Here is a 25,664-nt window from a genome sequence, read left to right as displayed (position 1 = left end):
CACTGTATATTCCCATCCTGGTCGATAATGAACAATGCAAGCATTAACGTAAGGAGCATAGAGTGTACATATTCAAATCGAATATAGCTAAATAGCAATGCATATAATGCATGGAGAGTGCTGAAGAAGAATAGTTGTGTGATTCAATATGAACATTTAAGAGTTGAAAAGCACACCATGAAGGAAGATAAAATACGGTGCAGTCTATACTTTCTATAGATGTCAGTGTGTTTTATTTATTAGTCTAAAGCAAAATGGTTACTGAGCTATGAGAGTGAATGACTAGGAATCCAATACTATCAACACATCCATTGTTTCTATATGAGAAATAGTTCTAGTAATGAGTATTCCATTTCAACAAACAGCTGAATAATCAAAAGAAGATGATACATTGAGTACTTGGTGTATGTATTGAGTACTTTACACATTGCCTATTGGGGATAATGAAAACTAAATCAGAGATAATGGGTAACCATCGATGTACCACGATAAATCATCCAATTCTTATAATAGACTTCGACTTAACGCAACAAACAAAATCGATAATAATGGATTGTAGATTCAAGAGATCTGTTCATTCAAATATTCAATATCATATCAATGCCTCGAATCACAGGTGAATTAAAATAAAAATAGTACGATTTACTTCCAACTGTTCTAATTAATTGGATTCCAATGATTCACAATTCAATATGTGGAATGATTTCGATGCATCATATCCACAACAACTCTTTGTCTGAGTAAATGAACCGCTTCCAATTTTGATCGTTTTCAATCGATTCAATCCATCGATTTGGAATGTTTTCAGATAGGCAAAACAATCATCACCGATTTCGATTGATTCCACATTATACAACAATGAAACATCCCAATCTTCCTATACACAATTGTCACTCAGTTTCAAATACTTGATCCTGATATCTATTTGTTCGCTTCCATCTCCTTCATATTCATTATCAATTTCAATTCCATTACACCATTCACATTCATTCACCAACTTCCCATATCGATCATATACTTTTCCTCTTCCATATCGATTATCATCACACCAATATCCTTCATATTCAATACATCCATTATTATGATAACTCGTTCCATATCCAAATCGTTTCCAATTGATCATTATGCCCTTGTACAACAAGAATCCATCATCATCATACATTTCACCATATCCAAATGGAATTCCAATTCTCTCTCCATTTTCTATATCAAAAAAGGCAAACCCAAACCATCACCCGCCCAAATGTATTTCCACACCAATGATGAAAACTCCTACAGTTGAGATTTATCTCTATATTAGTTATCTCAAAAATGAGCATCAATCACCATTACTTGATGCTAAAAGAATGGCATCCTGCCAATAAGGCAAATCTAACAAAGCGCTACCAACTTGAGCAAGAAGTAGTTCCTTCTTCTCCACATTCAAATGTGTAGGAAAAGGACCGTAAAAGAAGAGAAATTGCAGCGCGGCATGAACTCGAAAAGCGGAGAGAGCGATATCTATTTGATAAAGTATTTGAATGGCTTATACTGCTTTATTGGTTAGATGATCGAGATGAGGGATGGAAAGTCAACAATTAACGAAAAAGAGATGGACTTGGATTTTATGTTTTTATTTTGTTATTACTTTATATCAGGTATGCCGTTCCTAACGAAATTAAGGAGATGGAGAAAAAACCCAAACCTAAGAGTGTTGACGAAGAAGCTGCCAAATTCCTCGAAAAATATGTAAATCGAAATCCGGTGGTAACGGATCTACCTGAAGAAGCTGAAGTGGGAGATGAAAGCAAGAAGACAGAAAAAGATGACGAGGAAGACGAGTATGGCAACCCTAAAGACCCTCGAAAAGACGTATTTTTGTCCATATAGCGATATACTCTAGAGTATGATGCAAATCTTTGAGAACCAAATCAAGGAGCAAGATGGAAACCTGAACTACGATCGTGCCGAGGCGATCGTTCGTCAGTACAACAAGCCTGTCTCCGTGGATGATTCTACTCTTTCGAAGGAGGAAAAGCGGCTTCGGCAATTCTCGAATCAAGCAATGCAAATCAGTCGAGAGATCCATTTTAAAGTGGGCGTTTCGCTCTCCCTCTATTGCAGATGGATCCTCCGATCGGAGGAAATGTTGACCCAGCACTAAACACGTTCATTGAGGCCAGTAGTGAAGAAGCGAACTCGGATGAGGAAGTCATTAACTTTCTCAAATCGCTTCCAGAGGAAGACAAAGACCTCCTCCTCCGCAAACTACAGGGCGATACGTAGAACCTTTCGTTTCTAGCAAACTGTAGAGCAGGCGAGCGGAAGCATCGGCACAAGCACAAACACCGATCGGGTCGATCTCGCCGATCCAGCCGATCTCATCGCTCCCACAGCACTCACTAACTAACTCCCTGTATAGTCTTTTCGAATTATGTACATATATAAAAATAATAATAATAATCCGCTGATATTTTGCTTCTCTTTGTTCACAACAAACAATGTGGCTTATTGTAGTGGTTGTCCCTCCCTGTTTATTGAGCAGACTTCTCGGCCTTGGCAGCCTGGCGAGCGCGTCTGGTGTGAGCACGGTGCTTCTTGGCAGTCACGTTGACCTTAGCAGCAATCGACTGAGCACGTCTGGCGTTCTAGGCGTCAGCAGGTTCCAATATGGCATGTACGCGGAGCAGAGCGTGGTAACGCTTAGCAGCCACCTTCTTCATCGAAGTAAGCTCGGCATTCTCGAAAGCCTTCTCAAGGGTCTTCTCGCTTCCAATAGCAGTAGTGGCGTTCTGCTTGAAGGGCTTGTTCTCATGCTCGCTCTTCTTGGTGACCAGGACAATAGAATTGCCTCTGGTCTTGAGGGCGACGGGGGCCTTGCGGCACACGCCGATGTACTTAGGGCTGCACATCACTCCGGGCGCAAAAGAAGTACGAATAAGTAGCAGCAAGATTCATGGGGTCAGCAGAGAAGGAAGTGACCTTGTTTCCACGGACCTGCTTGCGAAGGAAGGAGCTGTTGTTCTTGATAATTTCCCAGACGAGATTAGTGGACATCTACACACCAATTAGAAAAAGTTCGAAATATAAGCATATTCCATTTGTATGGGTAGATCCATACAAAATAGGCTCCACTGCATCAAACACTTACATCACAATACAATAAACTAAGTCTTTATTGATTGAATACTGGTGGAGTGTAGAATTGGGACAATGAGTTCGATAATCGATTGTCCCTATTCCCTTACCCTTATTTCAACTGCTCCATTTGAATTCATCGTAACCAACCAAGGGAGTAGTAGCGAAGTGGTGGAAATTGAACTATACTCGACGAAGGAAAAGGCTTGAAATAGAACCCTTTTTGCTACAAACAGTTTTAAAGGACAATAGTATGTTATTTCGTATCAGTCGTCGTGAGTCTGCACTGGTCGATTTCGTTGAGAACAGAATCACTCTCGTTACTGTTTACGGCCAACAACCACAAATGGCTCAACGCTTCGGTTCGAAGCGACTTCTCCCGGATTTGCTTGATCACCTCCAACGTCTCTTCACACGAAGCTTTTTCCAAAATCAAAAAACGCCACAATAGCTCAGGCTTGTCTGCAAACACTTCGTGGGCGATTTGCCGATGTTGGACTCCCATTTTCACAGCTTTCGCCGATGAACTCTCTGCAAACAGAGTTAAACAGTACTTCGCTAGTTCTTCGTCCTTCTTTGCCATGGGCTACATTCAATCAAAGCAGAATCACATACAAGCAGAACCTTCAAAGGCAGCAGCGCCAAGTAATGATACGATAGGTACTTTTGTGCTAAGAGCTGCGCCGTTTGCGGTTGCAGATCGGCAATGCCCTCCTATGCATCACCTCCCATCGTTTCCACTACAAAGCAGAGTTCGGTAAGCTGCACGTTTTTCTGATTGTAGGTAGCGATGAGCTCCTTGCAGCAATTGATAAACAGCGTGGGGAGATTGAGAATCCCCAGCGAGTCGCGCGGATCGTACAGCGAGCTGCGAACCAAGCGGACGAGCGAGGTAATGGCCGCGATAAAGGTGGGATGGTGGATCCAAGAAGCGATAGAAAGCTACGATTCGATCGAATTCGCCGAGCCCACCTCGAAATTGCGGGGAAGACACTGATTGACTCGCTTTTGGCTCGCCGAGAGAGACGTCAGCGTGGAGCTGAGGGAGGTGAGCGTGTCCACGATTCCTTCCTGCGCTTCGATGCGCTGCTGGAAGTCCTGCAGTACTTGCTCGTCATCGCTGGAGACGGGTACGCGGAGGAACGCGCAGAGCGTGAGGTGGCTGACTGTCTGCGTTAGAAGAGGCAGCGAATCGCGGAGATAGCGCAGATAATCCTGAGAGTCAGCGGGGAGAGGGAAACGCACGGTGTGGCCGCAGAGCTCGAAGAACGCGATGAGAAGAGCGGGGTCGGTTTGATTGGAAAGATGGGCGAAGACGTGGAGAAGCACGGGCTTGAGATCGAGCTCGCGTTTGAGGAACATGGAGAAGAGCGCCGCGCAGGTGTAGAAGCATTCTTGGGACCAGAGCGCGCAGCACTCCACGATCTTCTGCGTCGCCATCGTGTCCGAAAGCTCCAGTCGCTGCAGCGACACGGGGACCGAGAAGAAAAGCTGCTCCGAAGCGAAGATCTCCGGAGAGGAAGTGGTTTCCGCGACGAACCGCGCCAGATTCGAGGCGGTGACGAAGAGCAGGCCGGTCATTGGATGACAAGGCGCGGCGAAGAGAAGCGGAGAAGCGAGATGCGGGAGATACTAGGCTGGTAAAGAGCGTGGAGCACGCACGGTGGTGACGGAAGGGACGGAGAAGAGCGAAGCCACGAGCAGCGCGGGCTGCGCGGCGGGACGAAGCAGGTAGACCTCGAGTCCGTTGACGGTGGGGCTGACGGAGAGCTGGAGGGAAGGCGAGTCGAGCCAGGGAGCGAAGGGAAGGAGGACGGAGCGAGAGAGAGCGAGGGAGGAGGCGGTGCGGGTGAGGAGATCGATGTGGTAGGAGGATCGCTCGCCGCGAGAGCGAGTGAAGAACACGAGGGAAGCGTCCGAGTCGAACCAGACGCGAAGGATCTCGCGGTCGTCCGGAAGAATGCGATGGAGATTCTGGTGGAATTCGATCTTGTTCGATTGGAGGTTGAAGAGCCGGAAGGATTGGTTTTCAATCAGAACCAGGTAGGGGAATTGGAAAAAGTGGCAGAGCTGGGGAGTGGATGACCCGAAGAACGAAGACAAAAGAGAACGGAGAAACGAGCCATAGCCGCGGAGAAGCTGGGTCGAGTGGAGAGTGTAGGTTGTCTTCATGGAGATTTCGAGAGGGACTAATGATTTACAAAGCCAGGGAATCGGGTACGGGTGGATGTGATTTCCTCGACTTGCGACTCTTGAACGGACACTTTTAGAAGAGAGTGATCCTCCAACACTACCAACACCTCCTTGTCGTTGTCGTAGGGATAGATCGCATTCACTTTGAAATTCTATTGCAGTAGTAAAAAGAGGGATCAATCGAATACGTTAATGGGAAGGGTGATGGAAGCGTACTCCGGAGATCCATTCTTTGAATAGTACAGCATACCAGAGACAGTGCAGATAAAAACATTTCGATCACGCTGACCTGAAACGACAATAAGATCCGGATTGACACGAATTACTCCTGAAGGTAATGGAACAACCATTACATCGCTATCCTATTCATTACATGGGAATTATTGTCAATATACACTCATATCATTTGTAAACTCATAAAGGGGAGAGTATTTCCAGAGAACCAGCTCTTTATTACTTGCGAATATCATTTGTCCATTATCCACCAATTTTCCGATTACTTCCACTTGGTTATTGCACGGATTCACCAAATTGGACAAAAAGCACTGTACTGCGTCAGGCAATACGGCAATCGTTTTATGATAAAATCGTATTGAGGATTTTCCTATCCGCTGCCTCTTGGACTGCGTTTGACTACAACTCAAGACAAGGATTCGCAAATAACTCTTCCTTGAACTCCTCACCATCAGTCGATAATGCTGGACGCTTATTAGAATTCTGCATCGGTGAGTTTGAGATATAAGGAATCGATAGGTATTGTATATAGATTATTTGTTTATCACTTTCAGAGCTCGAATAGCTCAGCTGGTTAGAGCGTCGTGCTAATAACGCGAAGGTCTTGGGTTCGATCCCCAGTTTGAGCACTTTTTTGCCCTTTTTTTGCCAATTCTCTGTTTCCCAACTTCGAGTTTCTCCAGTTTCCATAGTTCTCCAAATTGTTTTTTATTGATTCCGAGAGCATTATGGTGAGAGAAGTCGTGGAGTGTGTTCCTAATTTCAGGTAGATTTGGATTTGAATCTTCAGATCGTAGTGAGGGAAGAGACAAGGAGGTGATTGAGGCTATTGCGAATGCTATGCGCAACACCCGTACTGATTTTGAATCTGCAATCAATTTTAGCGGGCTGCACGGTTTTGGATGTGGATCCTGGCGCTTCGACCAACAGAACCGTGTATACGTTCGTGGGTAACAAGAAGTCTGTGATTGAGGGAGCACTGAACGCTTGCCGTGTCGCTTATCAGTTGATCGACATGACCAAGCACCACGGAGAGCACCCTCGTATGGGAGCCTGCGATGTGTGCCCCTTCATTCCTATCAGCGTATGCCTTGCGTATCCGGTCGAAGCCTAGGGAGTGACGATGGAGGACTGTGTGGAGGTGTCCCGCGAGTTTGCCCGTCGCGCGAGCGAGGAGCTGGGCATTCCCATGTACGAATAGCGTGTGCGTTCGATTTCAGCTACATGTACGAGTACGCGGAGACGAAGGGCGCGTACCGCCACACGCTTCCTCAGATCCGTGCGGGCGAGTACGAGAAGGTGGCGGAGCGCATCGTGACGAAGGAGTGGGAGCCTGACTTCGGTCCGGCGAAGTTCATTCCGCGCTGGGGCGCGACGGTGTGCGGCGCGCGCAAGCTGCTGATCGCGTTCAACATCAACGTGCTGGTAGGCCCGGAGGCGGTCTGCGAGGTAGGGCACGAAGCAGCAGGCGCACCGGCTGGCGCTGAACGTGCGCACGGCGGGCCGCGGACCGAACGAGCCGGGCCGGCTGCAGGAGCTGAAGGCGATCGGGTGGTACGTGGAGGAGTACGAAATGGCGCAGATCAGCTGCAATCTGACGGACTACCACGTGACGAACATGCACCAGGTGTACGAGGAGTGCGAGAAGGACGCGCGCGCGCTGAACATCTCGCTGTGCGGCGGCGAGATCGTGGGCCTGATCAACCTGGAGTCCATTCTGCAAGTGGCGGACTACTACATCCGCAAGGAGAACCTCTTCATCCTCGAGGAGAAGCAGAAGATCATGCTGGTCGCGCAGCGCCTGGGCCTCAACTCGGTGAAGCCCTTCGACCCGCGCAAGACCATCATCGAGTACATGGTCGAGGACCAGCCCGACGAGCCGCTGGCGTCGCTCTCCGTGCGCCAGTTCGTCGAGGTGCTGGGCTCGCGCACGGCGGCGCCGGGCGGCGGGTCGGCGTCGTCGCTGGTGAGCTCGATGGGCATCGGACGTAGGCGCGGAGGGGAGGAAGCGAAGCGTAGTGGGAGCCATGGTGGGATGGATGACCTACGGAATCCGCAAGTTCGAACACCTCGACATGCAGATGCGCGTGCTCATCAAGAACCTCGACGAGCTCATGCGGGAGATGATCCCCATGATTGATCGCGACACCAACGCGTTCAACGCCTACATGGACGCCATGAAACTCCCCAAGAAAACGCCCGAGGAGATCGAGCGCAGAGAGACCGCCATGCAGGAAGGACTCAAGACCGCCGTGCAGGTCCCGCTGCAGGGAATGCGCACGGCGTGCAAGGCGTGGCCGTTCATGACCGGCATGGCGAAGATCGGAAACATCAAGTCGATGTCCGATCTGCAGGTAGGAGCGAAGTGTCTGGAGACGGGAATCTGGGGATGCTACCAGAACGTGCTGATCAACCTGGGCGACGTCAAGGACGAAGCGTTTAAGACCGAAGTGCTCGCGGAATGCGAGAAGCTGATGGAGCAGAGCGAGAAGGCTCTGACGGAGGTCCTGGAGACCTTGAAACAGCGCAAGGAGGCTGGAGAGAATTGAGGTGTTTGTTGGATTCACTCACTTTTGGGAGGAAGAAAAAGTGGTCTGGGCAGGGGTTTCGTTGGGAGAACACAAATTGGAACACGAAGTGTTTCATTTTATATTCAACTCTCTGTTCCGTAGCGCGTTTTCAAGAACAGAAAAAAGTAGTCAATCGTACGTAGCAGGTTTTGCATCGGATTTTCTTGTAGAAATATGAATGGACCTGAGAACGATGATGAAACGATGAGCAAAAATCGTTCGGAATATGTAAATCGATTATTGGAACAAAACCGTCAAGTTGGCGATTTGCGTTTTGATCCAATTTTAGTTGAGTATCCAAGTTACACAAGAAAGAATTAACGTAAAAGCACTAAATGATCGTACTTCTCATTGCTAAGCTCCAGAACTAGGTCTGGACGAGGTGGAGGAGAGCTACGCTGCTCAACAACTTCAGCTCCAGAGGGCTCAAGATATTATAAGTCAAGATGGTCCCTCACTTTCGATTCAAGAACTTTTGAGCAAAAATATATCTTTTGATGGCTTCTGATTCGATTTCCTTAATCGCTACGATGATCTTATTGCCGAAAACCAAACCTACATCGAACAAGTATCTTTTCGTCTATTCCATCACCCTCAGATCCGCGCTCTTCAAGCGATTGTACGGGAATACCAAGGCAGTCCTTCCACCTACGACCAAGAGAGCGCTCGTGTGATCGAGAAGAATCTCCAAGCGACCGAAGCGCAGCTTCGCAAAACCGAGGTAAATCGTGGAGAGGACTGCTTACCTCTAGGAAGAGCTTCGCGTAGCCCCGCAGAAGGCGAGTGAACTCTAGGCGCGGAACGCAGACTACACGCGATTGGAACACAAACTGGAAGTGACCCGCCAGCAGCTGCAGTCCGTCGAGAACTCCGTGATTTCCCGTGGGAATTCCGCATGGGACTGACCAGCAGGCGCGGAATCGATGACGTACGAGCTGAAGCGCGAGCTGGTGCAGAGCCAAGTGGCGCTGGCGGACTGCCGCAACGAGAAAGAAGAAGTCGTGAACGAGCTGCGCCGCCTGCACGAGGAGTTCGCAGCGTGCCAAAACGCGGACTACACGCGCGTAGGCGAGCAGAAAAGCGATGAATGGGCAGGAATGCGAGCTGCGATTGCTGGCGTTGGGCGAGCAGATCGAGACGCTGAACGGACAGATCGCCATGGAGAAGGAGGGCCGATTGCTCGACAGCGACGCGCACTCCAGATTTGTCGCCGTAGAAGTGACGAATAACCGCGATTCGTAGGCGACGCGGGACAAAGAGAACCAGTTTCAGCTGCGGATCGAGCTCCTGCAGAAGGAACTGATGGAGAAATGCGCAGAGATCGGCTCGCTCCACGAAACCATCGACGGTTTCATTCCGTGATCGGGTTTTGATCGTAGACCTGACCGCGAAGAACGCGTTTCTGCAGGACGCCGCGGCGAATTCGCTGGCGTTCCAAGAAACCGCGGCGAAGAAAGAAGCCGCGCTGCAGGCGGAGATCGCCGCGCTGGAGGAGAAACTACGCGCGCGAGAGGCGCGATGCGTGGAACTGCTGCAGCTGAAAATGGGCCAGGAGAAGGACATTCGACGGCTGCGCAACGAGGCGACGTCGTTGGCGGAATCGGAGGCGGCGGCGCGGCAAACGGCGGAGGAACAAGCGAAGGTGGCGATGCGGGCGGCGAGGAAAGCGGATCTGTCGATCAAGCAGATCCACGAAGAAATGCTGGCGACGCTGGCGGGGAATAAGGAGCGGCACGCGGAGGAGATGGCGCGGGAACGCGAAGAACGGAGGGAGGAGGTGCGGGAGTGGATGAATCGGACGGAGGCGAAGCAGAAAGCGATCGAGGAGGCGGCGCGGAGCCGCGAGGCGCGCGAGAAGCAGCACGATGAAGCGATGAGGGCGCTGCGGAGCTCGCTGCAGAGCGAGTTCGCGAAGAAATTGGCGGAGAATCTGGCGAAGCAGCGCGCGGAGATGGAGGCGAGCGCGGAGAAGGCGAGGTCGGAACTGGAAATGAAGATGGTGCGGCTCAAGGAAAAGGCGCTCGCCGACCAGACCGTGGTGTTCAAGAGAGAATTGGCGGCGGGCGAAGACAAGGCCGCCAAGGAGAAGAAGATGCTCGTCGAGAGGGTCGCCAAGGAAAAGGCCGAGACCGCGAAGAAAAATGCGCGGGAAAAGGAGGAGCTGCGCGCCGCGTTCGAGAAAGAAGCCGCCAGCTACAAGCAGAAGATCGCAGAGCTCAAAACCGCGGTGGAGACGGGAAACGCCGCCCTCCAAAAAGTGGAAACGGAGAAACGGGAGGTCCAGAAGAACGTGGCGGCGTGCGAAGCGGAGCTCCGCTCTCTGCGGGAAAAATGCGCCGAATTGGAGCAAAGCCGGGCAATGCCCAGCGCTCCGGCAATGCCCAGCGGAAGCCCCGCGACCGCCGAGCCATCCGCCGATGCAGAAACCGCGGGGAACACCGCGGAAGCGCAGGGAAACGTGGAAACGTCGAACGAACCCGGAAAATCGGAGCCTTCCGAACCTTCCGCGCCAAAAAGCCGCGAAAACGAAGCCAATGCCGAGTCCTCCGTGGGCAATTCCGAGTCCTCTCTGGGCAATGCCGAGTCCTCCGTGGGCAATGCCGATGCTGCGTTGGCCGCGATGAGGAAGCGGGCGGAGGAAGCGGAAGCGGAGGTGCGACGCGTGTTGGAAGCGTTGGAGTCGGAGAAAGAGCAGCGAAAACAGGAAAGCAAAGGTGGAATCGAGGGAGGGAAGTGAGAGGTAGAGAACCAGGAGAAGATTTTGAGCCTCAAGAAGAAGTGCATCAAGCTCAAAACCCTGGCGACCAAGATGAAAGACGCGTCTCCCGTGGAGCACAAATCCAAGGAAGCCTCGAACTCGACGCCTTCGACCGAGCACAAGAAGAAAACCCTCCAGAAAACGGGGAAACCAGCTTCAGATTCCGACTCAGATCTTTCCAATGAGAGTTGGAACCTTTCCTTTGTTTCCTGCAACAAACACAGCAAAACACCTTAGCCCGATAATACATCGCGGTATCGATAAACCGAGCGATCTACCCCTCACCTCTCTCTCTCTGCCCCTACAGCCGCCACGCCGCCGATCACCGCGCAGACGCGAACCAGGAAATGCGCGAAGGCGATCCGACTCTCCGTCACCACGTGCATAAACGGCGTGATATCGTAGATGAAGAAGATCCCCGGCAGCGACGTGATCTGCCCGAAGGGCGTCATCTCCACGCGCCGCGAGACCTCGTTCACGGAGAGCTCATTGGACACCACCGTGGAAGTTCGATTCGAATACACCGTCGGCATGACTTTCAAGTAATAATTCTGCGACGTCACTAGCCTTCAAACCCTTCCTGCCACCTCCTACAACTCTCTGCCACCATGTCGTGCCCGTCCAGCGGGTTTTGGATCCCCGGAATGTGTTCTCCGAAACTCAATCTATGGAATACCGCGGTTATTTGGCTACTTCTCGATGTGGTGCGTTACGTTGAATTTGCTGATCATCAGGGGGTTGAAGGAGTGGATGTGGTGACTGTCGCGATTGGCGGCGTGGCCCACGGCGATGTGGAAATTGCCGGCCACTTTGTTCACTTCCAGAACGCCCCACATCATGCAGCCTTGACTGTTCACGCGCGGCTTTTTCACCTCGTCGTTGTTCTTGCGGCACTGCGGAGAGTATTTGGAGACGAACCACGTGTCCCAACCACGACGCTCGTACGCAGAAAGCACATCATCGCACGTGTTGCAGCAGACGTTTGAGAGAGAGGCGCCAAAGCAGCTGCCACACGCAGGATCGATGTTTTTCTATGATTGCACACCGGAAAAGGGAATACTTCGTACAAGACAGAGGACAATGCCATGTTGACAGGTTTGTGGTTTTCATCGAGATCGAGTTGGACAATCCGAGACGTCACGCCCATTTGCTGCTGTCCTGATATGTCCATGATGTCGAGAGAAGCTTCTACACATCGTCAATAATAAAACAGTAAAACGCACCACTGCAAGGAATTCCATAGAGAGATATGTTGAAATTAATTTGGAGTTTTTCGTTGCGGGTGTTATCGATTGTGATAACGTCCGTTCGATTTACCTTCAGATAGTTCGTCAACTCAGACACAAACAAAATGATAATAATGAACCCCGAAAACAACGAAACTAGACAATCACACCAACAACTCAAAAATACCAAATCCACCGCTCTCCGTTTTAATTACATAGTCATCTCCAATCTTGGGATAAATATCTAGCTTCTCAAGCTTCTTTGTAAAACTCCGAGTTGACGGACCTGAGGTATTGTCTTCTTCCTTACGGCGTTGTCGAATGTCCGATACAGGATCCATACCTTGCAGTCTATGTGTAGAATTGAAAACAAACAAAAAAAGGTCCACAAAATTGGAATTACAAATTTCCATCCTCGCATGCTTTTCTAAAAAAACTCATCTATCTGCTCGCTGTTCTCTCGATACCACGACCGAATCGACGAAATCGGGATCGACAGATACTCATTCTGCACATCACCAACTCCTCCAATCATCTCACTCGAACAATGCTATAAACGGGCGGAATCAACTCCTGCTGCAGCAACTTCGCGATCGCCGTGTCGTTTTCGATCGACCGAATCACAAGGAATCTTCGATCATAATCGCTCGACTTGTACTTCTTTATCACCTCCAAAAACGCACTAATCGTCCTCATTCGACGCTGCGTCTCCTCATACGTCGCCAGCTTCAAACTCAGGTTGTTCTGCGAATCGAGCGTAATGACGCACTCGTGGTTCCGATTGCAGAAATCCCCGATCACCTTCGCGCCACTAATAAACTGCGGCAGTCGGCTCCGCGCCAGCACCTCCAGCTGCTTATTAACATCGATCTCTCCCTCCGTCTGCAGCCGTTTCATTTCCCGCGCGTATTTTTCCCGCCAAAAATCGCCCTTCGCGTAGAGCTCGGTCACGGCGTAGACCACGGCGCGGTTCGGCCAGAACCCCTTCTCCAGAACCACCTGGAAGATCGACAAAACCAGCGAATAGTCTTTCAGCTGGTTTGCCGCCAAAAGGGCCGCGAAGAACCCGCGGGGATCGTGGATGCAGTCGGTGCGCTGGGCGGCGAGGAAGGAATAAAACGCGGTGCAGTGCGCGAAGTATTTTCCCTCCAAAAGCCCCTGCAAAACCGGCGCGGTGGCGACCGAGTATTTGGCGGGGTTCGTCTTGAGGACGGCCAAATAGCGCGTGGCCTCGTTGATTCGACGACTGCCGAGCAGAGCGCGGAGATAGAGGCCGATGATGCGCCATCGACGACGATCCCCGTAGTAGACGCTGCTCCAGAGCAGGTCGGTGAGGGAGTAGTTCTGCTCGCTGATGAGCGATTCGAACATCATGGAAATCGTGGGGGCGGAGAGGAAGAAGGGATGCTGGAGGGGAGGGAAAGGAAAAAGAGAATACGTGAGTAGCGGAAATGTCCTGGAGAAATGAGTTGATCGTCGCGTAGCGTTGCTTCTTGTAGAGACAGCGAACGGCTAATTCGACGTGCTAGAGTGGAATCGATTCAAAGCAATGGAATACGCTGGATGAAAGGTCAGGTCTCCCAGCGAGCTCGTGAACAAGTGGATAGATCTGATTGTAACCAAAAGCGCCAATGCATTTTCCTACATCGCCACGCTGGTGTCTGGATGCTTTTAAATAGTTGTAGATGTCGTCTGTGGAAAGAGCTTTCACACTTTCCTTCGTAAAGGCAGGAAGCTTGGAAAATTTGCTTTTCGGCTTTGTTTCGGTCTCGGCTCCCTCTTCTGCACTTGTTGAGAATGGAGAGAAACAGCACGGAAACGACCGGTTCAATCCCCAACAAAGCGGGCGAGGCGTATACGTCACCGCTTTCAGCCCAGTCAGTGATGCTCCTAGACAGCGTACGACCCTGTTCATTCGGAGCATGCAAAAGCATGTGAAAGTGCCAATGTGGTTTGGGTTGAGAATCGTATCTATCGAATTGTGGAAGGCATTCCATTGTGGCAAGCAACCATTTTCTTTGATTGCCTCGACTGGACCCGTCTCCCTCCAATCCCCCACGCTTTTTTCCAACAAACACTCCACATAAAGAAAACAGCCTAAAAACGACCCTAGTTCCTCTTCTTCTTTCCGATATCATTCAACGTCCCCGTCGCCTTCTCCGACGCCTCAAACGCCAACTTCTCGGCCTCCCCCGCGGTTCCCGCGCCCTCTCCCGCCTCGAACACGCCCTGGAGCGCGTCGACCTCCCTGACGTCCCACAGACAGAGGTCCTGGGAGGTTCCGCAGGCGGCGAGGAGATAAGGCGCGGACTCGTAGAAGGAGCACGCGAAGACGCTCCCCAGATTGACGTTCCGCTCGGCGACGGGGCACAGCCCCGCGCTCTCCACGCTCCACAGCCGCACGAGCCCGTCCTCGCCCGCGCTGGCGCAGAGCGAGGGCGCCGCGGGGTTGAGCGCGAGCGCGGTGCAGGGACCCTCGTGGAGCTGCTGCTGGAAGAGCGGCGCGGCGGTCTGGCGCACGTCGAAGCGGAAGGCCTCGCCGCGCTCGGTGGAGACGAAGAAGCAGTAGGGCGCGGCGAGGTCCCACGCGGCGCTCTCCGGCTTGGCGGGGATGCCGATCCAGGTGCCGTTGGAGGGGGAGCGGCCGTCGGTGACGGCGCAGACGCGGTCGTAGGAGGCGGTGAGGAGGATGTTGGCCTCGACGGGGTGGAAGTGCACCACGGGGACCTTGTCTTTGTGGTAGTTCAGCGTCAGCATGCAGTGCTGCGTCGTCACGTCCCACAGCTTCACCGTCGAGTCCGCACTCGACGACGCCAGCACGTTCCGGTACTCGCGGTTCCACGACAGACCCATGACCGCCTGGCGGTGGCTGCCCGGCTTCAGGGTTCGACGTTTCCCCGCGACCAGACCGCCCAGCACGGCTTCCGGCTCCAGAGCGTCGAGGACGTCCGTGTTCCAGATCTCGATCTCGGGGTGGAACGTGCCGATGGCCACGAAGCTGCCGCTGGCTAGGATGATCAGAGGGACAGAGAGCGCGAATTACGATGGCCGCTGGTGGAGGTGGAGGGCTGGGGAACGCAGTCCATCCAGGCCATGGAGAGCGGGTAGGCGCTCAGGAGAATGTCGTGATGCAGATAGAAGTTTCCAGTTTCTTCGTCGTAAATGTGCACTTCCAGAAAACTAGAGAGTTACAATATACAATAAGAATGGAAAGTACCTTTGGTCTTCGTCCGATTTAGCTGCAAGCAGGACACTATCCGTGGGACGGATATCGAGATCGTCCTCGCTGTCCGAATCTAGGTTCTCCTACGCATAAAACGAGTGTGTGCCAATTCTCACCTCATCCACCATGATGTTGGGATCTTTCGAGGGGTCCATCGCTTCGATGGGAATGCTTTCTCCTAAAACTCCGGAGATCGCCTCTACACCCTCCTCCATGCCCTCCTGACCCATTTCCTCCTTCTCTCGCTCCTCTTCCGCCAGGAGTTGCTCACTGTACCTAGCAATTCAACTTTTCTGACCAACACAAACATTTTCTTATATTGTTCAATCTCATTCGCTGTCGGAATGGCTCGAATCGGTTTATGAGATGAACACCCTCGAGGAACCTACGCGGATAATCAGTCGAAAGTACCAATACCCAGCAAACCGTTGAATACATTTTAATACAGAATCAAGGGTTGGAAAAAGACTATTCACAGTTCAGCAATGATCTACAACCGCGGTTATTCTCCGATCTGCGCAAAAGGTTTTAGATAACGAAATGAACAAACAAACAGCCATTATGGAGAAGATAAAAATAAAATAGAAACGATCCGAGTGATAAAAACGCCTTGGTCAGCGATTCCGTGCAATGTCACAAAGGAAACAACATCCATGCAGCATCACCCCTCTAAATCAGCTTTCCAAAGTCGTTCGGAGTGCAGATGATTCGACTCACTCCCGGGTTTGTCACTTCAGACAAGTAGGAGCGATCGTCTAACCCTCAGACAAACCAGAGAAGAGCACCTGTGATGATGGTGTTAATGCGGAGCAGATTGACGAAAAACCCCACACTCACATTCTTCATAAAGAAGAGAATGCGCTGAGTATGATAAAAAAAACACAGAGCAGATACTTCTTTGGGGAAGGACGAAGAATGACGAGACAAGCCTGCGTTCCACAAAGAGTCCAACAGAGTTGGAGTATCTGGGTTCACCACATGATTTGCGATATATCTACAACTCGAAGAGTCAACCCATGAACACATGTTCGATTTATCGAGACGTTGACATAGCACTGCCATGTTCTCCTCGTTTATAATATAACTCTTCTCCTGGATTTCGTAGAGAAGCTAGGTTGAGAAAAAGTGCTAAACTCCCTACATCATTTCCTATGACGAGTATATTCTCCTTTGCTTCCTCCTCCTCTTTCGATCTCTACCGAATCAGAAGGGGATCCACAACTTCGTACAAAAAAGACGTTGTAGAAGAGCCATGCGCACGCCGCCAATGCGATATACAGTGCGTAGTTAAGAAGCCAGTCGTTCATAAAGGAGTGAGAAACCGCAAGAAAAAAAGAATGAGAGCCAGTCAGCCAGCCAGCAAGCTAGCCAGCAAGTTTCCAACAAACACACGTCAATTTTGATTCTCTGTCTTATCATAAGTAAAATTCGGGAACGAGGGAAGATCCAGCATCATGTCATTCTACATCAAACCCCTCTCCATCCCCTACCGGCGGCGTCGCCTCGTCAATATCCGCATATGTATATTTCTTGTTAAAATACGACGTGTCGGTCTCGCTCAGCAAACTGGGCTTCCACGGCGGCGGGATTTGCTTCCTCTCCAGCGCTTTCCAGTCAATCCCCGCGAAAAACGGATGGCACTTCACCTCCTCCGCGTCCTGCGCCCCCGAGCCAAGCCGCAGCGCGGGATCGCGCACGAGTAGTCTGGAAATCAGATTCTGCGCGGCTGGGGAGAACAGATTCTACGTCAAAACCCGATCAAAAGGCGACCGAGAACTGCAGTTTCGCGTTGAGAATGTTGTTGAACATGTTCTTTCGGTTCTTGTCGTAGAAGGGCGGCTACCCGATGAGTCCTCGCTCCCTCGCCCACCAGCCCCGCGATCATCTCGTAGAGCAGCGTGCCCACCGACCACCAATCCACCGCGCGTCCGTACGGCCGTCCCGCGAGAACTTCCGGCGCGACGTACTCGGGCGTTCCGCAGATGGTCTGGGCCTTGCCCTCCGCGTCGCCGATGAGCTTGGAGAGTCCGAAGTCGGTGATGACGATGTGTCCCTCGCGGTCGAGGAGGATGTTTTCGGGCTTCATGTCGCGGTATAAAATGTTGTGCTCGTGCAGATGCCCGATTCCCACGATCACTTCCGCCACGTAGAATCGCGCGCGGTCCTCCGGGAAGTGATGGCACTACCGCTCACCGCCCTCCTCCTCCCCCACCTGCTGGAGATGGTAGAAGAGCGGCCCTCCGGCGAGGAACTCCATCCCGATGTACAGCTTGCCCTCCGTCTGGAACGCGAACTCCAGCCGGCAGAGGAACGGGTGGTCGATCTCCTCCAAAATTTTCCGCTCGCTGCGCGTGTGCTCCACCTGCTTCCGCGCCAGCACGCGCGACTTCATCAAAATCTTCAGCGCGTACACCTTGTGGTCGCGCTTGCTCCGCACCAGCAGCACCTTCCCGAACGACCCCTTCCCGATCACCTTCAGCAGCTGGAAGTCGTCCTTCGACAGCGGCGTCGACACCTGCGCCGCCGTCACCATCCGCGTGCCCCCGTCGTTCATATGCCCAAAATAGCACGTCCTGCACACGCGCACCGGCTTGTTGGTCCGCTCCAGCACCATGCGGTAGCGACTGCACTCGCCGCACACCACGCGGCCGCAGAGCCGGCAGTGATGCTTCCGCACCAGGAACGAGAACGACTTCATGCACGTCTGGCACTCGCTCACGTCGCTGTCCGGGATCCAGTCCGTCGCCGGCTTCAGATCCGTCACCGGGATTTCCTGCAGCGCGCTCGGCTCTTCCGACGGCTGCGAGGGAACCGCGGGGATCCCCAGCGACTTGACCAGGTGCTCCCAGAAGGCGACGGAGGGCGCGGGGCGCGGGAGCCCGTCGGGAGCGCGGGAAACGTGCTTCGCGGGGGGGCAGGAGACCTGGAAGAAGAAGAAGATGCACTCCAGCGCTAACAAGTTCGTTAGCGCGCGGTTCGAGGTGTCCCCCATTCCCGCGGAAATGCACAGACAGCCGAGCACTTCTTCGAGTTCCTAGGCGTGGAAGGGACGGAGGAGGCACACCTGGAGACGCTGCCCCGCGGGGAGGGAGGAGGCGACCCAGTTGATGGCGTGCTGCTCGAGAAATTGGCGGATGGAGCGACTGTCGCCGCTGCCCAGACCGAAGTTCAGCTCCGACTGCAGCGAGTGCGAGGACTCCGTGAGGGCGATCGCGCGCAGGCGGCGGAGAACCTCCGATTCGCGCGACTGGAGGAGGTTCTTCGCTTGGATCCCGCCTTGGTTGTAGGCTAGAATGAAGATGTTCGATGCGGAGGCTTGCGAGACGATGCGGTCCCAGACGTATCTAGAGGGGGAGAATGAGGAGAAAACGCGAACAGAACGTGCATGTCGGGAGTTTCGTTGTGAGGGATGGAATGTTTGGTGAAGCCCCCGTTGGATGTAGCGATTCGCACGCTATTCACGTTGGGATTCAGAACAATCACGCCGAGGCCAAGACTTAGCGCCTTGACAAAAAATGGAAGCATCGTGCCTAATACTGGAGAAAAATGCGGGATTATACCTGCTTGGAGGCCCTTCTCGATGCACAAACTACGGCTCCAAATCCCAGGCATGGTCGATGCGCTGGGAAAGATAATGAGCAAATTATCCGCTGATAGGCACCCTTTTGTAGCGAATATGCTGCTGCGCGGACACTCTTCACAATCCGCTACCAAGGGAATGGCAATCTGTTCAAACCCTAATTCCTTCACCATTTTTAATTGTACCTTCCGTAGTGATTAGAACTCAAAGCGTACATAATGTGTAATCGCCATCACCAGAAGATTTGCGTCCCCCTGGATACTCGACATTGTAACGTATTCTCCAGTCCGCTCTACACGCAATCTTCCAGTTTCGTCGACAGTTATTCCCAAGTCTTGGAGTGTTCTCACTAGACGTTACTATTTGACAGCTGTGCTTCCTACGCCTCACGCTCTCTAAAGGACTACTTTGCATAAGAGACACACAAAAGAAGATTGGATTTCGACTTTGCGGAATTGTAAAAATCAGAGGAATTTCGATGTTTGTTCAAATATTGTCAAATGAAGGAGAGCAAGGCCCTTCATTTACTTATTTTGGTAGTTGTAACTATTAGTCTTGTAGTTATCTTGTCCTTTAACCAGTTTTTTATACAAGTAAACACGATTTGAAAAACTGACTTGCAGATTTTTACTGGTGACTCCAGCCAGTATTTCTCTCAGCAAAAGTAGGCTGCAAGAAACTGTGTTTCCCCCAGTAGATTACTTTATGACAAACTTGCCTCAAGCCAGTCCGGTTTGACCTATTCTTCGGACGAAGAGTCTGGACACAGTCTGGGCGGATAATTTGTAGATTTCTGCTCGTTGTAGCTACCACCTTTGTAGACACTATCGTATGTCTCTTTCTTATATTATTGAGTCGCAGGACCCGATCAAAGTTGATATTCAAAAGGCCGTTTTAAAGAGTTGGTCTTTACTCCCCAAGAATATCAAGCTCGTTTTATTTACCGACAGCGAGTACTGGAAAGAGCGTGCACGCGAAGTCAACATCGACTGGTCTGACGCTTTCGAGTAATATAATGTCTAATCTCCTGTCTATCTCTCCAGACTAAACCGCAGCGGTCTGCCTTTTCTCACCAGCATGACCGAGTGGATCCAAACTCACTACCGCAGCCGTCTCTACGGCTACATCAATGGCGACATCATCCTCCACAGCTCCATCCAGGACGTTCTTCCCCGCCTCTTCGCTCTCTCTCCCCCTCTCCTCGTCGTAGGCCGTCGCTACAACACCGCCGTGACCGCCTCCCTCCTCTCTCACTTCACCTCCCTCGCCTCCATCGACCGTTTCATCGCCTCCTCCGTGCGTTTCACCGAGCAATTCATCCCCGTCGCGCAGGACTACTTCTTCTTCTCCCCCGCGGTTCTGAATCCCCGCGACGTGCTCCCCGTCGTGGTGGGTCGCAACCGTCTCGACAACTATCTCCTCACTTTCTGCAAGCGGGCGAAGCGCTGCCAGCTGGTCGACGCCAGTGACGCAGGTTCCACGTTTCCACGATTTTGAACGTAGTGGTGGCGTTGCATCTGTCGGACGCCGCGGGCGATTTCTCGGGCACGAAGGCGACGCGAGACGCGGATTGGAACGTGGAACTGGTGGGGAAACTCGACTTCTTCAATTCGGTGCGTTTCGCCGATCACGTGCTCTGTCCCTCATCGTGGAAACCCTCACCTCCAGACCGCACGCAGGCGGGCGACGTCGTGCTCGAGCCGAACCCCTACTTCGACGACGCGTTTTCCCCGCGGCAAGTCGCCTGGCTGAGCCGGTTTATCGAAGAAGGGAAGCCCTGCGTGTACTTCGGGAGCGCGCTGGTGGGGAACGAGTTCCATCCCCGCGGGCACTTCCACCCCGCTCCGCTGTTAGCGGTGTTATCGGACAAGTGGTTCCAGTAGCGGTGTCGGAGAGGGTCGATTCTAGCGGCAAGGCGAAGAGCGTGGTGTCTCCCGCGGGGAGCGAGGAGAACGGAACGGCGTTCGAGAGCGTGCGGCTGCCGAGCGTGTGGAAGCTGGAGCAGCGCGGGAGCTGCGAGCGGTACGCGGAGTATATTCGGTTCTACGCGGACGCGATCGACGAGAACGCGGAGAGGCGACGGCGGAAGTGCCCCGGCTGCCCGGCTTTCTCGAAGAAGGAGAACCGGATCGTGGTGGACGGGGAGTGCAGGTTCCACGTGCTGAGGGAGCTGTCGGAGATCGCGTCGTTCAGCTCGCTGATCATCGTGCCGGATTTGAACCTGCAGAAGTACGAGGGCATGGAGGTGATCGAGGAGGGCTTGGAGCTGGTGGATGTGTACACGCCGTCGCGCACCGAGGGCGATTTTCGAAGCATTCACGTGTTTCGACGGAGCCGATCGAAGAAGTGGACGCAGCCCTTGCCGCCTTGAAGGAAGAGAGAAAGAAGAGAGTTGTGGACTGATGGATTGGATTGGATTACTTGGATTGGATTCGATGTTTGTAACTGTTGTGTGTAGTTTTTTCGATGGCATGGTTGTTTGGTGCAAGAAACAAGTGCTAGATAGACACACGAGGCGTTTGGGCTTCCGCGGATTGCACCAGACACATCTGCAGTTCATTGCAACCCACCGCGCTTACATAGGAAGGAATCACCACTTCCGAGTGGTAGCTCCAGTCCTCCTGCACCGCGTACTCCGTGTAGATGTCCTCCGCCACTTGCTGGAACACGCGCCACTCGCTACTCGCAGCGATCGAGTTCAGCAGCGACACCACGAACCCCACGAAGTTCTTCACGTGCTGATTCTGCCCGTCATCTCCCTCCCTCGCTTCCTACCACCGTTTTGTCCTCGCTCACCGCCTTCTCCGTGCAATCCGCCACAAACTACGATGCATTCCGCGCGCCTCTCCCACCTTCATGCACTCCCCTCCATCGAAAAACTGCAGCTCGCAGCGCGTCACGATCAGCAAGAACGTCAGCACGCTCACCACCGTCCCCATCACGCTCTCCACGTTCGCTTTCTCCCACTCCTCCAGCTTCCCAAACAGCGTCACCACAAATCGATCCGCAAAAAGCGGCAATTTCTCGCAGAACAAATCGTCCTGCGACAGCATCTGCGCCGCTTTCGCGAACAAAGGCACGCGCCACGCCACCTCCATCGTCCGCTCATTCAATCGCCCTCGCAGGCTTTGCTCGACCGACTCGGCAATGCCCAGTCCCTTCGCTGGAGACTGCGCAGACTGCGCGGAGCACGCGGTTTGAATCGCCGCCAGCAGCGCGCTGGTCGTTTCGTCGCTGTCCGTTTGGCGAAGCCGGTTTGCCGCGTTCTCCAGGAGGCGAAGCAGCTGCGCGGCATTGGCCAGCTGCACGAAGAGCCCGACGATGCCCTCGAACGGCGTGTCGTCGGGCAGCGCCATCGCCTTGCGCATCTGGTAGAACTGCGCGGCGGCGTCTTCTTCGCGCGGCACGGAAAACGCGGGACACGCGACCACCTGCGCGCGCAGCACGCCGAAGGCCTGGTCCATCCAGTCCTCCACGCGCGCCAGCGTGAAGGGGAGCCACTGCACGTGGCAGAGCCGCGCGACGGCGTCGAGAGCGAGCAGCTGGTCGAGTCCAATGGCGCGCGGCGGAGGCTGCGGCAGAACGGCTTGGCGGATGGCCGACGAGGCGTAGAGGCAGTAGGAGGGCTACGAGAGAAAGGAGAACGAAGAGAAACGTGTTTGGGGAAGGCGGTGGGAGAGAGGGGCGGGGAGAACTGCTGGAGACGCTCGTCGTATTCGGACTGAGCGAGGAGCTGGGCGAGCTGGCGGTCGATCCAGGAGGTGAGTCGGTTGGAACCGCCGATCGCTTTGTCGGAGCCGCAGTGGCGACGCAGCATGGAGGAAAACGGCTCGAAGGAACCGAATTCGGAGAGAACGGAGTGCGTGTCTCGGAGAAGCGAGAGGAGAGCGAGGAGTTCGATGGAGTAGTCGAGCGAGCAGCACTCCATTCGCGCGAACACGCACGCCAAATCGGTTTCCAGTCTACATCCAAGCGGCGTTCTGGACGTACAGGCGAGCGAGTTCTTGGAGAATCGCGGAGTAGAGGTTGACGGAGCGCCCGGCGAGCGTGAGCGTGACGTTCAGCTGCCGAATCTCGATGGAGATGGGCTCGGGAAGGGCCACGTGCGCGGCGATCGTCTTGCTGGCCTTGTAGAGTTGATGCGAAAGAATGCGAACGATGTCGTTCACCGAATCGCCGATTCGCTGCTCCAACTCCGTCGACAGCCAGCTCGTCGCCGTGGTTTTCCGCTGATGCAGATACGCGTCGTGGAGAATCGTGAGGGGCAGTGTGAGCAGTTCCGCGGGGATCTGCACGCACTTCTTCATGCAGAAGTTGTGGAGAATGCGAGGCAGCGTGAGGGAGGGCGGGAAACTCCACGACGGCGCCAGCTCCGCCAATCGCTCTTCGATTCCCAGGAAGGACAGCGAAACGAACTGCTCGCGAAACAGATTCGACGCGGTGAGCTGCGAGCAACTCTCCACTAGCTCCAAATGCTCGCGAATCCGATCCAGATCGCCATTTTGGAGGAGAGTTCCGCGGGGGAAGAACTTCTGGACGACGGCGGTGGCCGCGGGATCGGCGAGAACGGAGAGAAGCGAGTTCAAAACGATGGTCTGGTTCTAAAAGAAGGAGCAAATGGCGACTTGGCACATGCTGAGCGGCACGGTTCGCTGAATGCACGCCACAGCGAGTTCGCCGCGCTGCTTGGACCGCAGTTTGTACTCTTTGGAAGGGTTGGGAGGCATCTGGCCGAGCCAGTCGCACACCACTTCGCGAATCTTGAGCAGAAGGTTCTTCTCCTTGGCGAGCTTCTTGCCCTGCTTGTCTGCGTGGTGCAGCCAGTAGAGAACGTCGACTTTGATGAGCTGCTGCACGCTGCTGTACTCCAAGTCGTACGCGAGACGCTCCAGCTCGTTCCAACGCGCGTCCAGCAGCGTGGCGAGCGATTGGTGCATCATCAAAAACTGCAGGAAGAGCGAAATCTCCGCGGAGGTGAAGTTGTACAGCGTTCGGCAGGCGAAAGGAAGCAGATCCGCGTCGACTCCCTTCGATTTGCGGTCATGCGAGCAGAATTTGCATTGTGTTTCGTCCTCGAAGAGGTGAGAAGGGAATCGCTGATGACACGTTTCGCACTCTTGGAGCTGCGCTGGATTCATTAACTTCCACGCCCACTACGATTTCACAGAGAGCGAATCGGGCAAACGTAAAGACGGATATCTATAGAAAGCGTGCGAAGAGCGTGGAAAACGCGGAGCAAGACCTTCTCGCCTTCGTTCAGCTCGAAGTGTTTCAAACCGTCTTCCGAAGCTTTCGCGCTCTCCTTAACGAAGTGCTTGGTTATGAACGAGCCCGTGTTACTCGTTCGCGAGCGATACACCGAATCTTCTGAAGTCGTGCGCACCGGAAAACCCTCCTTTTGCGAGAGAAGATCGACACACGTGATATACTCGAGATACACGGAGTGAATCTTCTTTTCGAGGAGGTAACGATGCTCTGTTCGATCTTATCGTGATCAAACACAACGCTTTTCTCACTCTGCTTGATCGTGTATGGCTTGGTTCCCTCGACTTGTTCCCACGAAGGAGCCAATCGCAGCACTTCAAACACGTCGTAAACCAGATCATATTCGACGGGGATGAAAGGATAGACGCGGAATTGCTTTTGGATTTCCACTAATCGGACTGATTTTGACTTGAAGATGCAGAGATCCGGGGAAATCGAATCTGCGAATCATAGAAAACGAGATCTATGAACCGATTATGTAGAATAGAAGCGACAGAGAGCGAAGATACATAAAATGGGTGGAAGGAGGTGTGGATAAATCGACGCGAGTCCGATTCACGCATTATCGATAAACGAAACTCACATTTCCTCGTTAAAAAGATATATAATCACATAAGTCCTGTAAAAACTCCTGGAAACGGAACGGAGCAAACAGCTTAACGAGCTTGTTTAAATAGGAATGGCTGTCGATCGACAAAAAGTGAGCGATGGCCTGGCTTTCGTCATTTCCAGTGATCTCGTCACGAATCGATCCGAGTCCGTCGAAATAACGGAAAGTGCTTATAATGCTGGGTTTTCCAGACTAGATATTGACGATATACTATTGGATACAAAAACGAGATCGGTAATCACATAAATATCGATAACTCGCAACACAGCATCTTTCATTAGGTCCGGAACTATCTAAAAAGTATCTCACGATGTACAAAATTTACTGTGTCTTCCGTTGTGGAAAACCTGTGGTTTAATCCCTTCAGATAATCACTGAAGGCCTTTTCGAGACTCTGCAAAGCATGATAGACTTGCACACACGGCTTCAACTGACTCCACAACAGCTTTCCTATTTCGGCGCTTTTCCATTTCGTGACCTTTTCAGAAGATAACGTAATTTCGTGCTTTTTCATGAGCTTCCCAACCCCCCTTGTTGTATAAATCGAGATCAAACTATCATGAATACTGTTCACGCTCTATAAGGAAGAAATAAAAGGAAAGGGAAAACATCAATAATCTTGAGTGAATCCGATAATTGATAAGGAAGCCCGCTTTCTTCAATCACTTTGAGATCTTGATAGTGCAGATCTTCAGTACTGTCCCCAGATTTACGAAAAAACTGGTTTCGATTTAGAGAGCTAACACGCGATATGGATTCCATATGCTTATTTATTTATGAAACGAAATCCTAAAGAAAATAGAGCCTATTCCAGAAATCTTGCCGTTTTTACGAATCAAGTACAGACATTAATAACACAGATAATAAAGGCTGCATTTGAAATGAAAG

At 52.4% G+C, this 25,664-nt stretch overlaps 8 protein-coding genes; 3 read left to right on the top strand and 5 right to left on the bottom strand.

Moving 5' to 3' along the window:
* Window positions 1-2,483: 2,483 nt before the first annotated feature.
* GSBLH_T00004291001 (uncharacterized protein) lies at window positions 2,484-4,061 on the bottom strand. XM_013043169.1 has 5 exons: window positions 3,862-4,061; window positions 3,733-3,831; window positions 2,915-3,703; window positions 2,661-2,883; window positions 2,484-2,627 (listed from the first exon to the last, which is right to left on the bottom strand). Exons 3-5 carry the CDS (start codon window positions 2,935-2,937, stop codon window positions 2,514-2,516), a joined length of 360 nt encoding a protein of 119 aa, XP_012898623.1. The 5' UTR covers window positions 2,938-3,703; window positions 3,733-3,831; window positions 3,862-4,061; the 3' UTR covers window positions 2,484-2,513.
* Window positions 4,062-6,198: 2,137 nt separating this feature from the next.
* On the top strand, window positions 6,199-8,093 carry GSBLH_T00004290001 (uncharacterized protein; the record flags this gene model as incomplete). XM_013043168.1 has 8 exons in its annotated part: window positions 6,199-6,235; window positions 6,267-6,310; window positions 6,342-6,397; window positions 6,429-6,628; window positions 6,659-6,735; window positions 6,765-6,969; window positions 6,998-7,532; window positions 7,564-8,093. Exons 2-8 carry the CDS (start codon window positions 6,273-6,275, stop codon window positions 8,091-8,093), a joined length of 1,641 nt encoding a protein of 546 aa, XP_012898622.1. The 5' UTR covers window positions 6,199-6,235; window positions 6,267-6,272.
* A 1,564-nt stretch (window positions 8,094-9,657) lies between these two features.
* GSBLH_T00004289001 (uncharacterized protein) lies at window positions 9,658-11,109 on the top strand (the record flags this gene model as incomplete). Its single annotated transcript, XM_013043167.1, has 2 exons — window positions 9,658-10,828; window positions 10,859-11,109. 2 exons carry the CDS (start codon window positions 9,658-9,660, stop codon window positions 11,107-11,109), a joined length of 1,422 nt encoding a protein of 473 aa, XP_012898621.1.
* Window positions 11,110-11,153: 44 nt separating this feature from the next.
* On the bottom strand, window positions 11,154-12,439 carry GSBLH_T00004288001 (uncharacterized protein; the record flags this gene model as incomplete). Its single annotated transcript, XM_013043166.1, has 6 exons — window positions 11,154-11,434; window positions 11,467-11,537; window positions 11,566-11,903; window positions 11,933-12,060; window positions 12,096-12,254; window positions 12,286-12,439. 6 exons carry the CDS (start codon window positions 12,437-12,439, stop codon window positions 11,154-11,156), a joined length of 1,131 nt encoding a protein of 376 aa, XP_012898620.1.
* Window positions 12,440-14,207: 1,768 nt separating this feature from the next.
* GSBLH_T00004287001 (uncharacterized protein) lies at window positions 14,208-15,779 on the bottom strand (the record flags this gene model as incomplete). XM_013043165.1 has 6 exons in its annotated part: window positions 15,739-15,779; window positions 15,630-15,706; window positions 15,438-15,597; window positions 15,316-15,404; window positions 15,142-15,278; window positions 14,208-15,106 (listed from the first exon to the last, which is right to left on the bottom strand). Exons 1-6 carry the CDS (start codon window positions 15,757-15,759, stop codon window positions 14,208-14,210), a joined length of 1,383 nt encoding a protein of 460 aa, XP_012898619.1. The 5' UTR covers window positions 15,760-15,779.
* A 999-nt stretch (window positions 15,780-16,778) lies between these two features.
* On the bottom strand, window positions 16,779-19,074 carry GSBLH_T00004286001 (uncharacterized protein; the record flags this gene model as incomplete). Its single annotated transcript, XM_013043164.1, has 6 exons — window positions 16,779-17,063; window positions 17,092-17,160; window positions 17,192-17,503; window positions 17,534-18,345; window positions 18,373-18,665; window positions 18,698-19,074. The coding sequence occupies 6 exons, from the start codon at window positions 19,072-19,074 to the stop codon at window positions 16,779-16,781; spliced, it is 2,148 nt and encodes a 715-aa protein (XP_012898618.1).
* Window positions 19,075-19,401: 327 nt separating this feature from the next.
* Window positions 19,402-21,372, top strand: GSBLH_T00004285001 (uncharacterized protein; the record flags this gene model as incomplete). XM_013043163.1 has 11 exons in its annotated part: window positions 19,402-19,494; window positions 19,525-19,565; window positions 19,596-19,658; window positions 19,691-19,700; window positions 19,723-19,730; window positions 19,763-19,774; window positions 19,804-19,908; window positions 19,945-20,375; window positions 20,405-20,539; window positions 20,570-20,780; window positions 20,810-21,372. The coding sequence occupies 11 exons, from the start codon at window positions 19,402-19,404 to the stop codon at window positions 21,270-21,272; spliced, it is 1,572 nt and encodes a 523-aa protein (XP_012898617.1). The 3' UTR covers window positions 21,273-21,372.
* A 27-nt stretch (window positions 21,373-21,399) lies between these two features.
* GSBLH_T00007183001 (uncharacterized protein) lies at window positions 21,400-24,039 on the bottom strand (the record flags this gene model as incomplete). Its single annotated transcript, XM_013043162.1, is given in 6 exon segments — window positions 21,400-21,645; window positions 21,677-21,724; window positions 21,754-22,527; window positions 22,557-22,863; window positions 22,868-23,502; window positions 23,527-24,039. Coding segments are annotated over 6 exon segments (2,523 nt in total).
* Between the last annotated feature and the right edge of the window lie 1,625 nt (window positions 24,040-25,664).

Source organism: Blastocystis hominis (genome assembly GCF_000151665.1).
Source record: "Blastocystis hominis, Singapore isolate B (sub-type 7) whole genome shotgun sequence assembly, scaffold_6".
Classification (NCBI taxonomy): Eukaryota; class Bigyra; order Opalinata; family Blastocystidae; genus Blastocystis; species Blastocystis hominis.
This window is presented reverse-complemented; position numbering and strand designations above follow the sequence as displayed.

Excerpts from the sequence above, each read along its gene's own strand:
- GSBLH_T00004291001 (XM_013043169.1), bottom strand. The coding sequence starts at position 2,937 with ATGAATCTTGCTGCTACTTATTC. Across the intron at positions 2,884-2,914 it reads AATCTTGCTGCTACTTATTC|CCCTAAGTACATCGGCGTGT; the intron begins GTACTTCTTTTG and ends AGTGATGTGCAG. Across the intron at positions 2,628-2,660 it reads GTTACCACGCTCTGCTCCGC|AACGCCAGACGTGCTCAGTC; the intron begins GTACATGCCATA and ends GCTGACGCCTAG.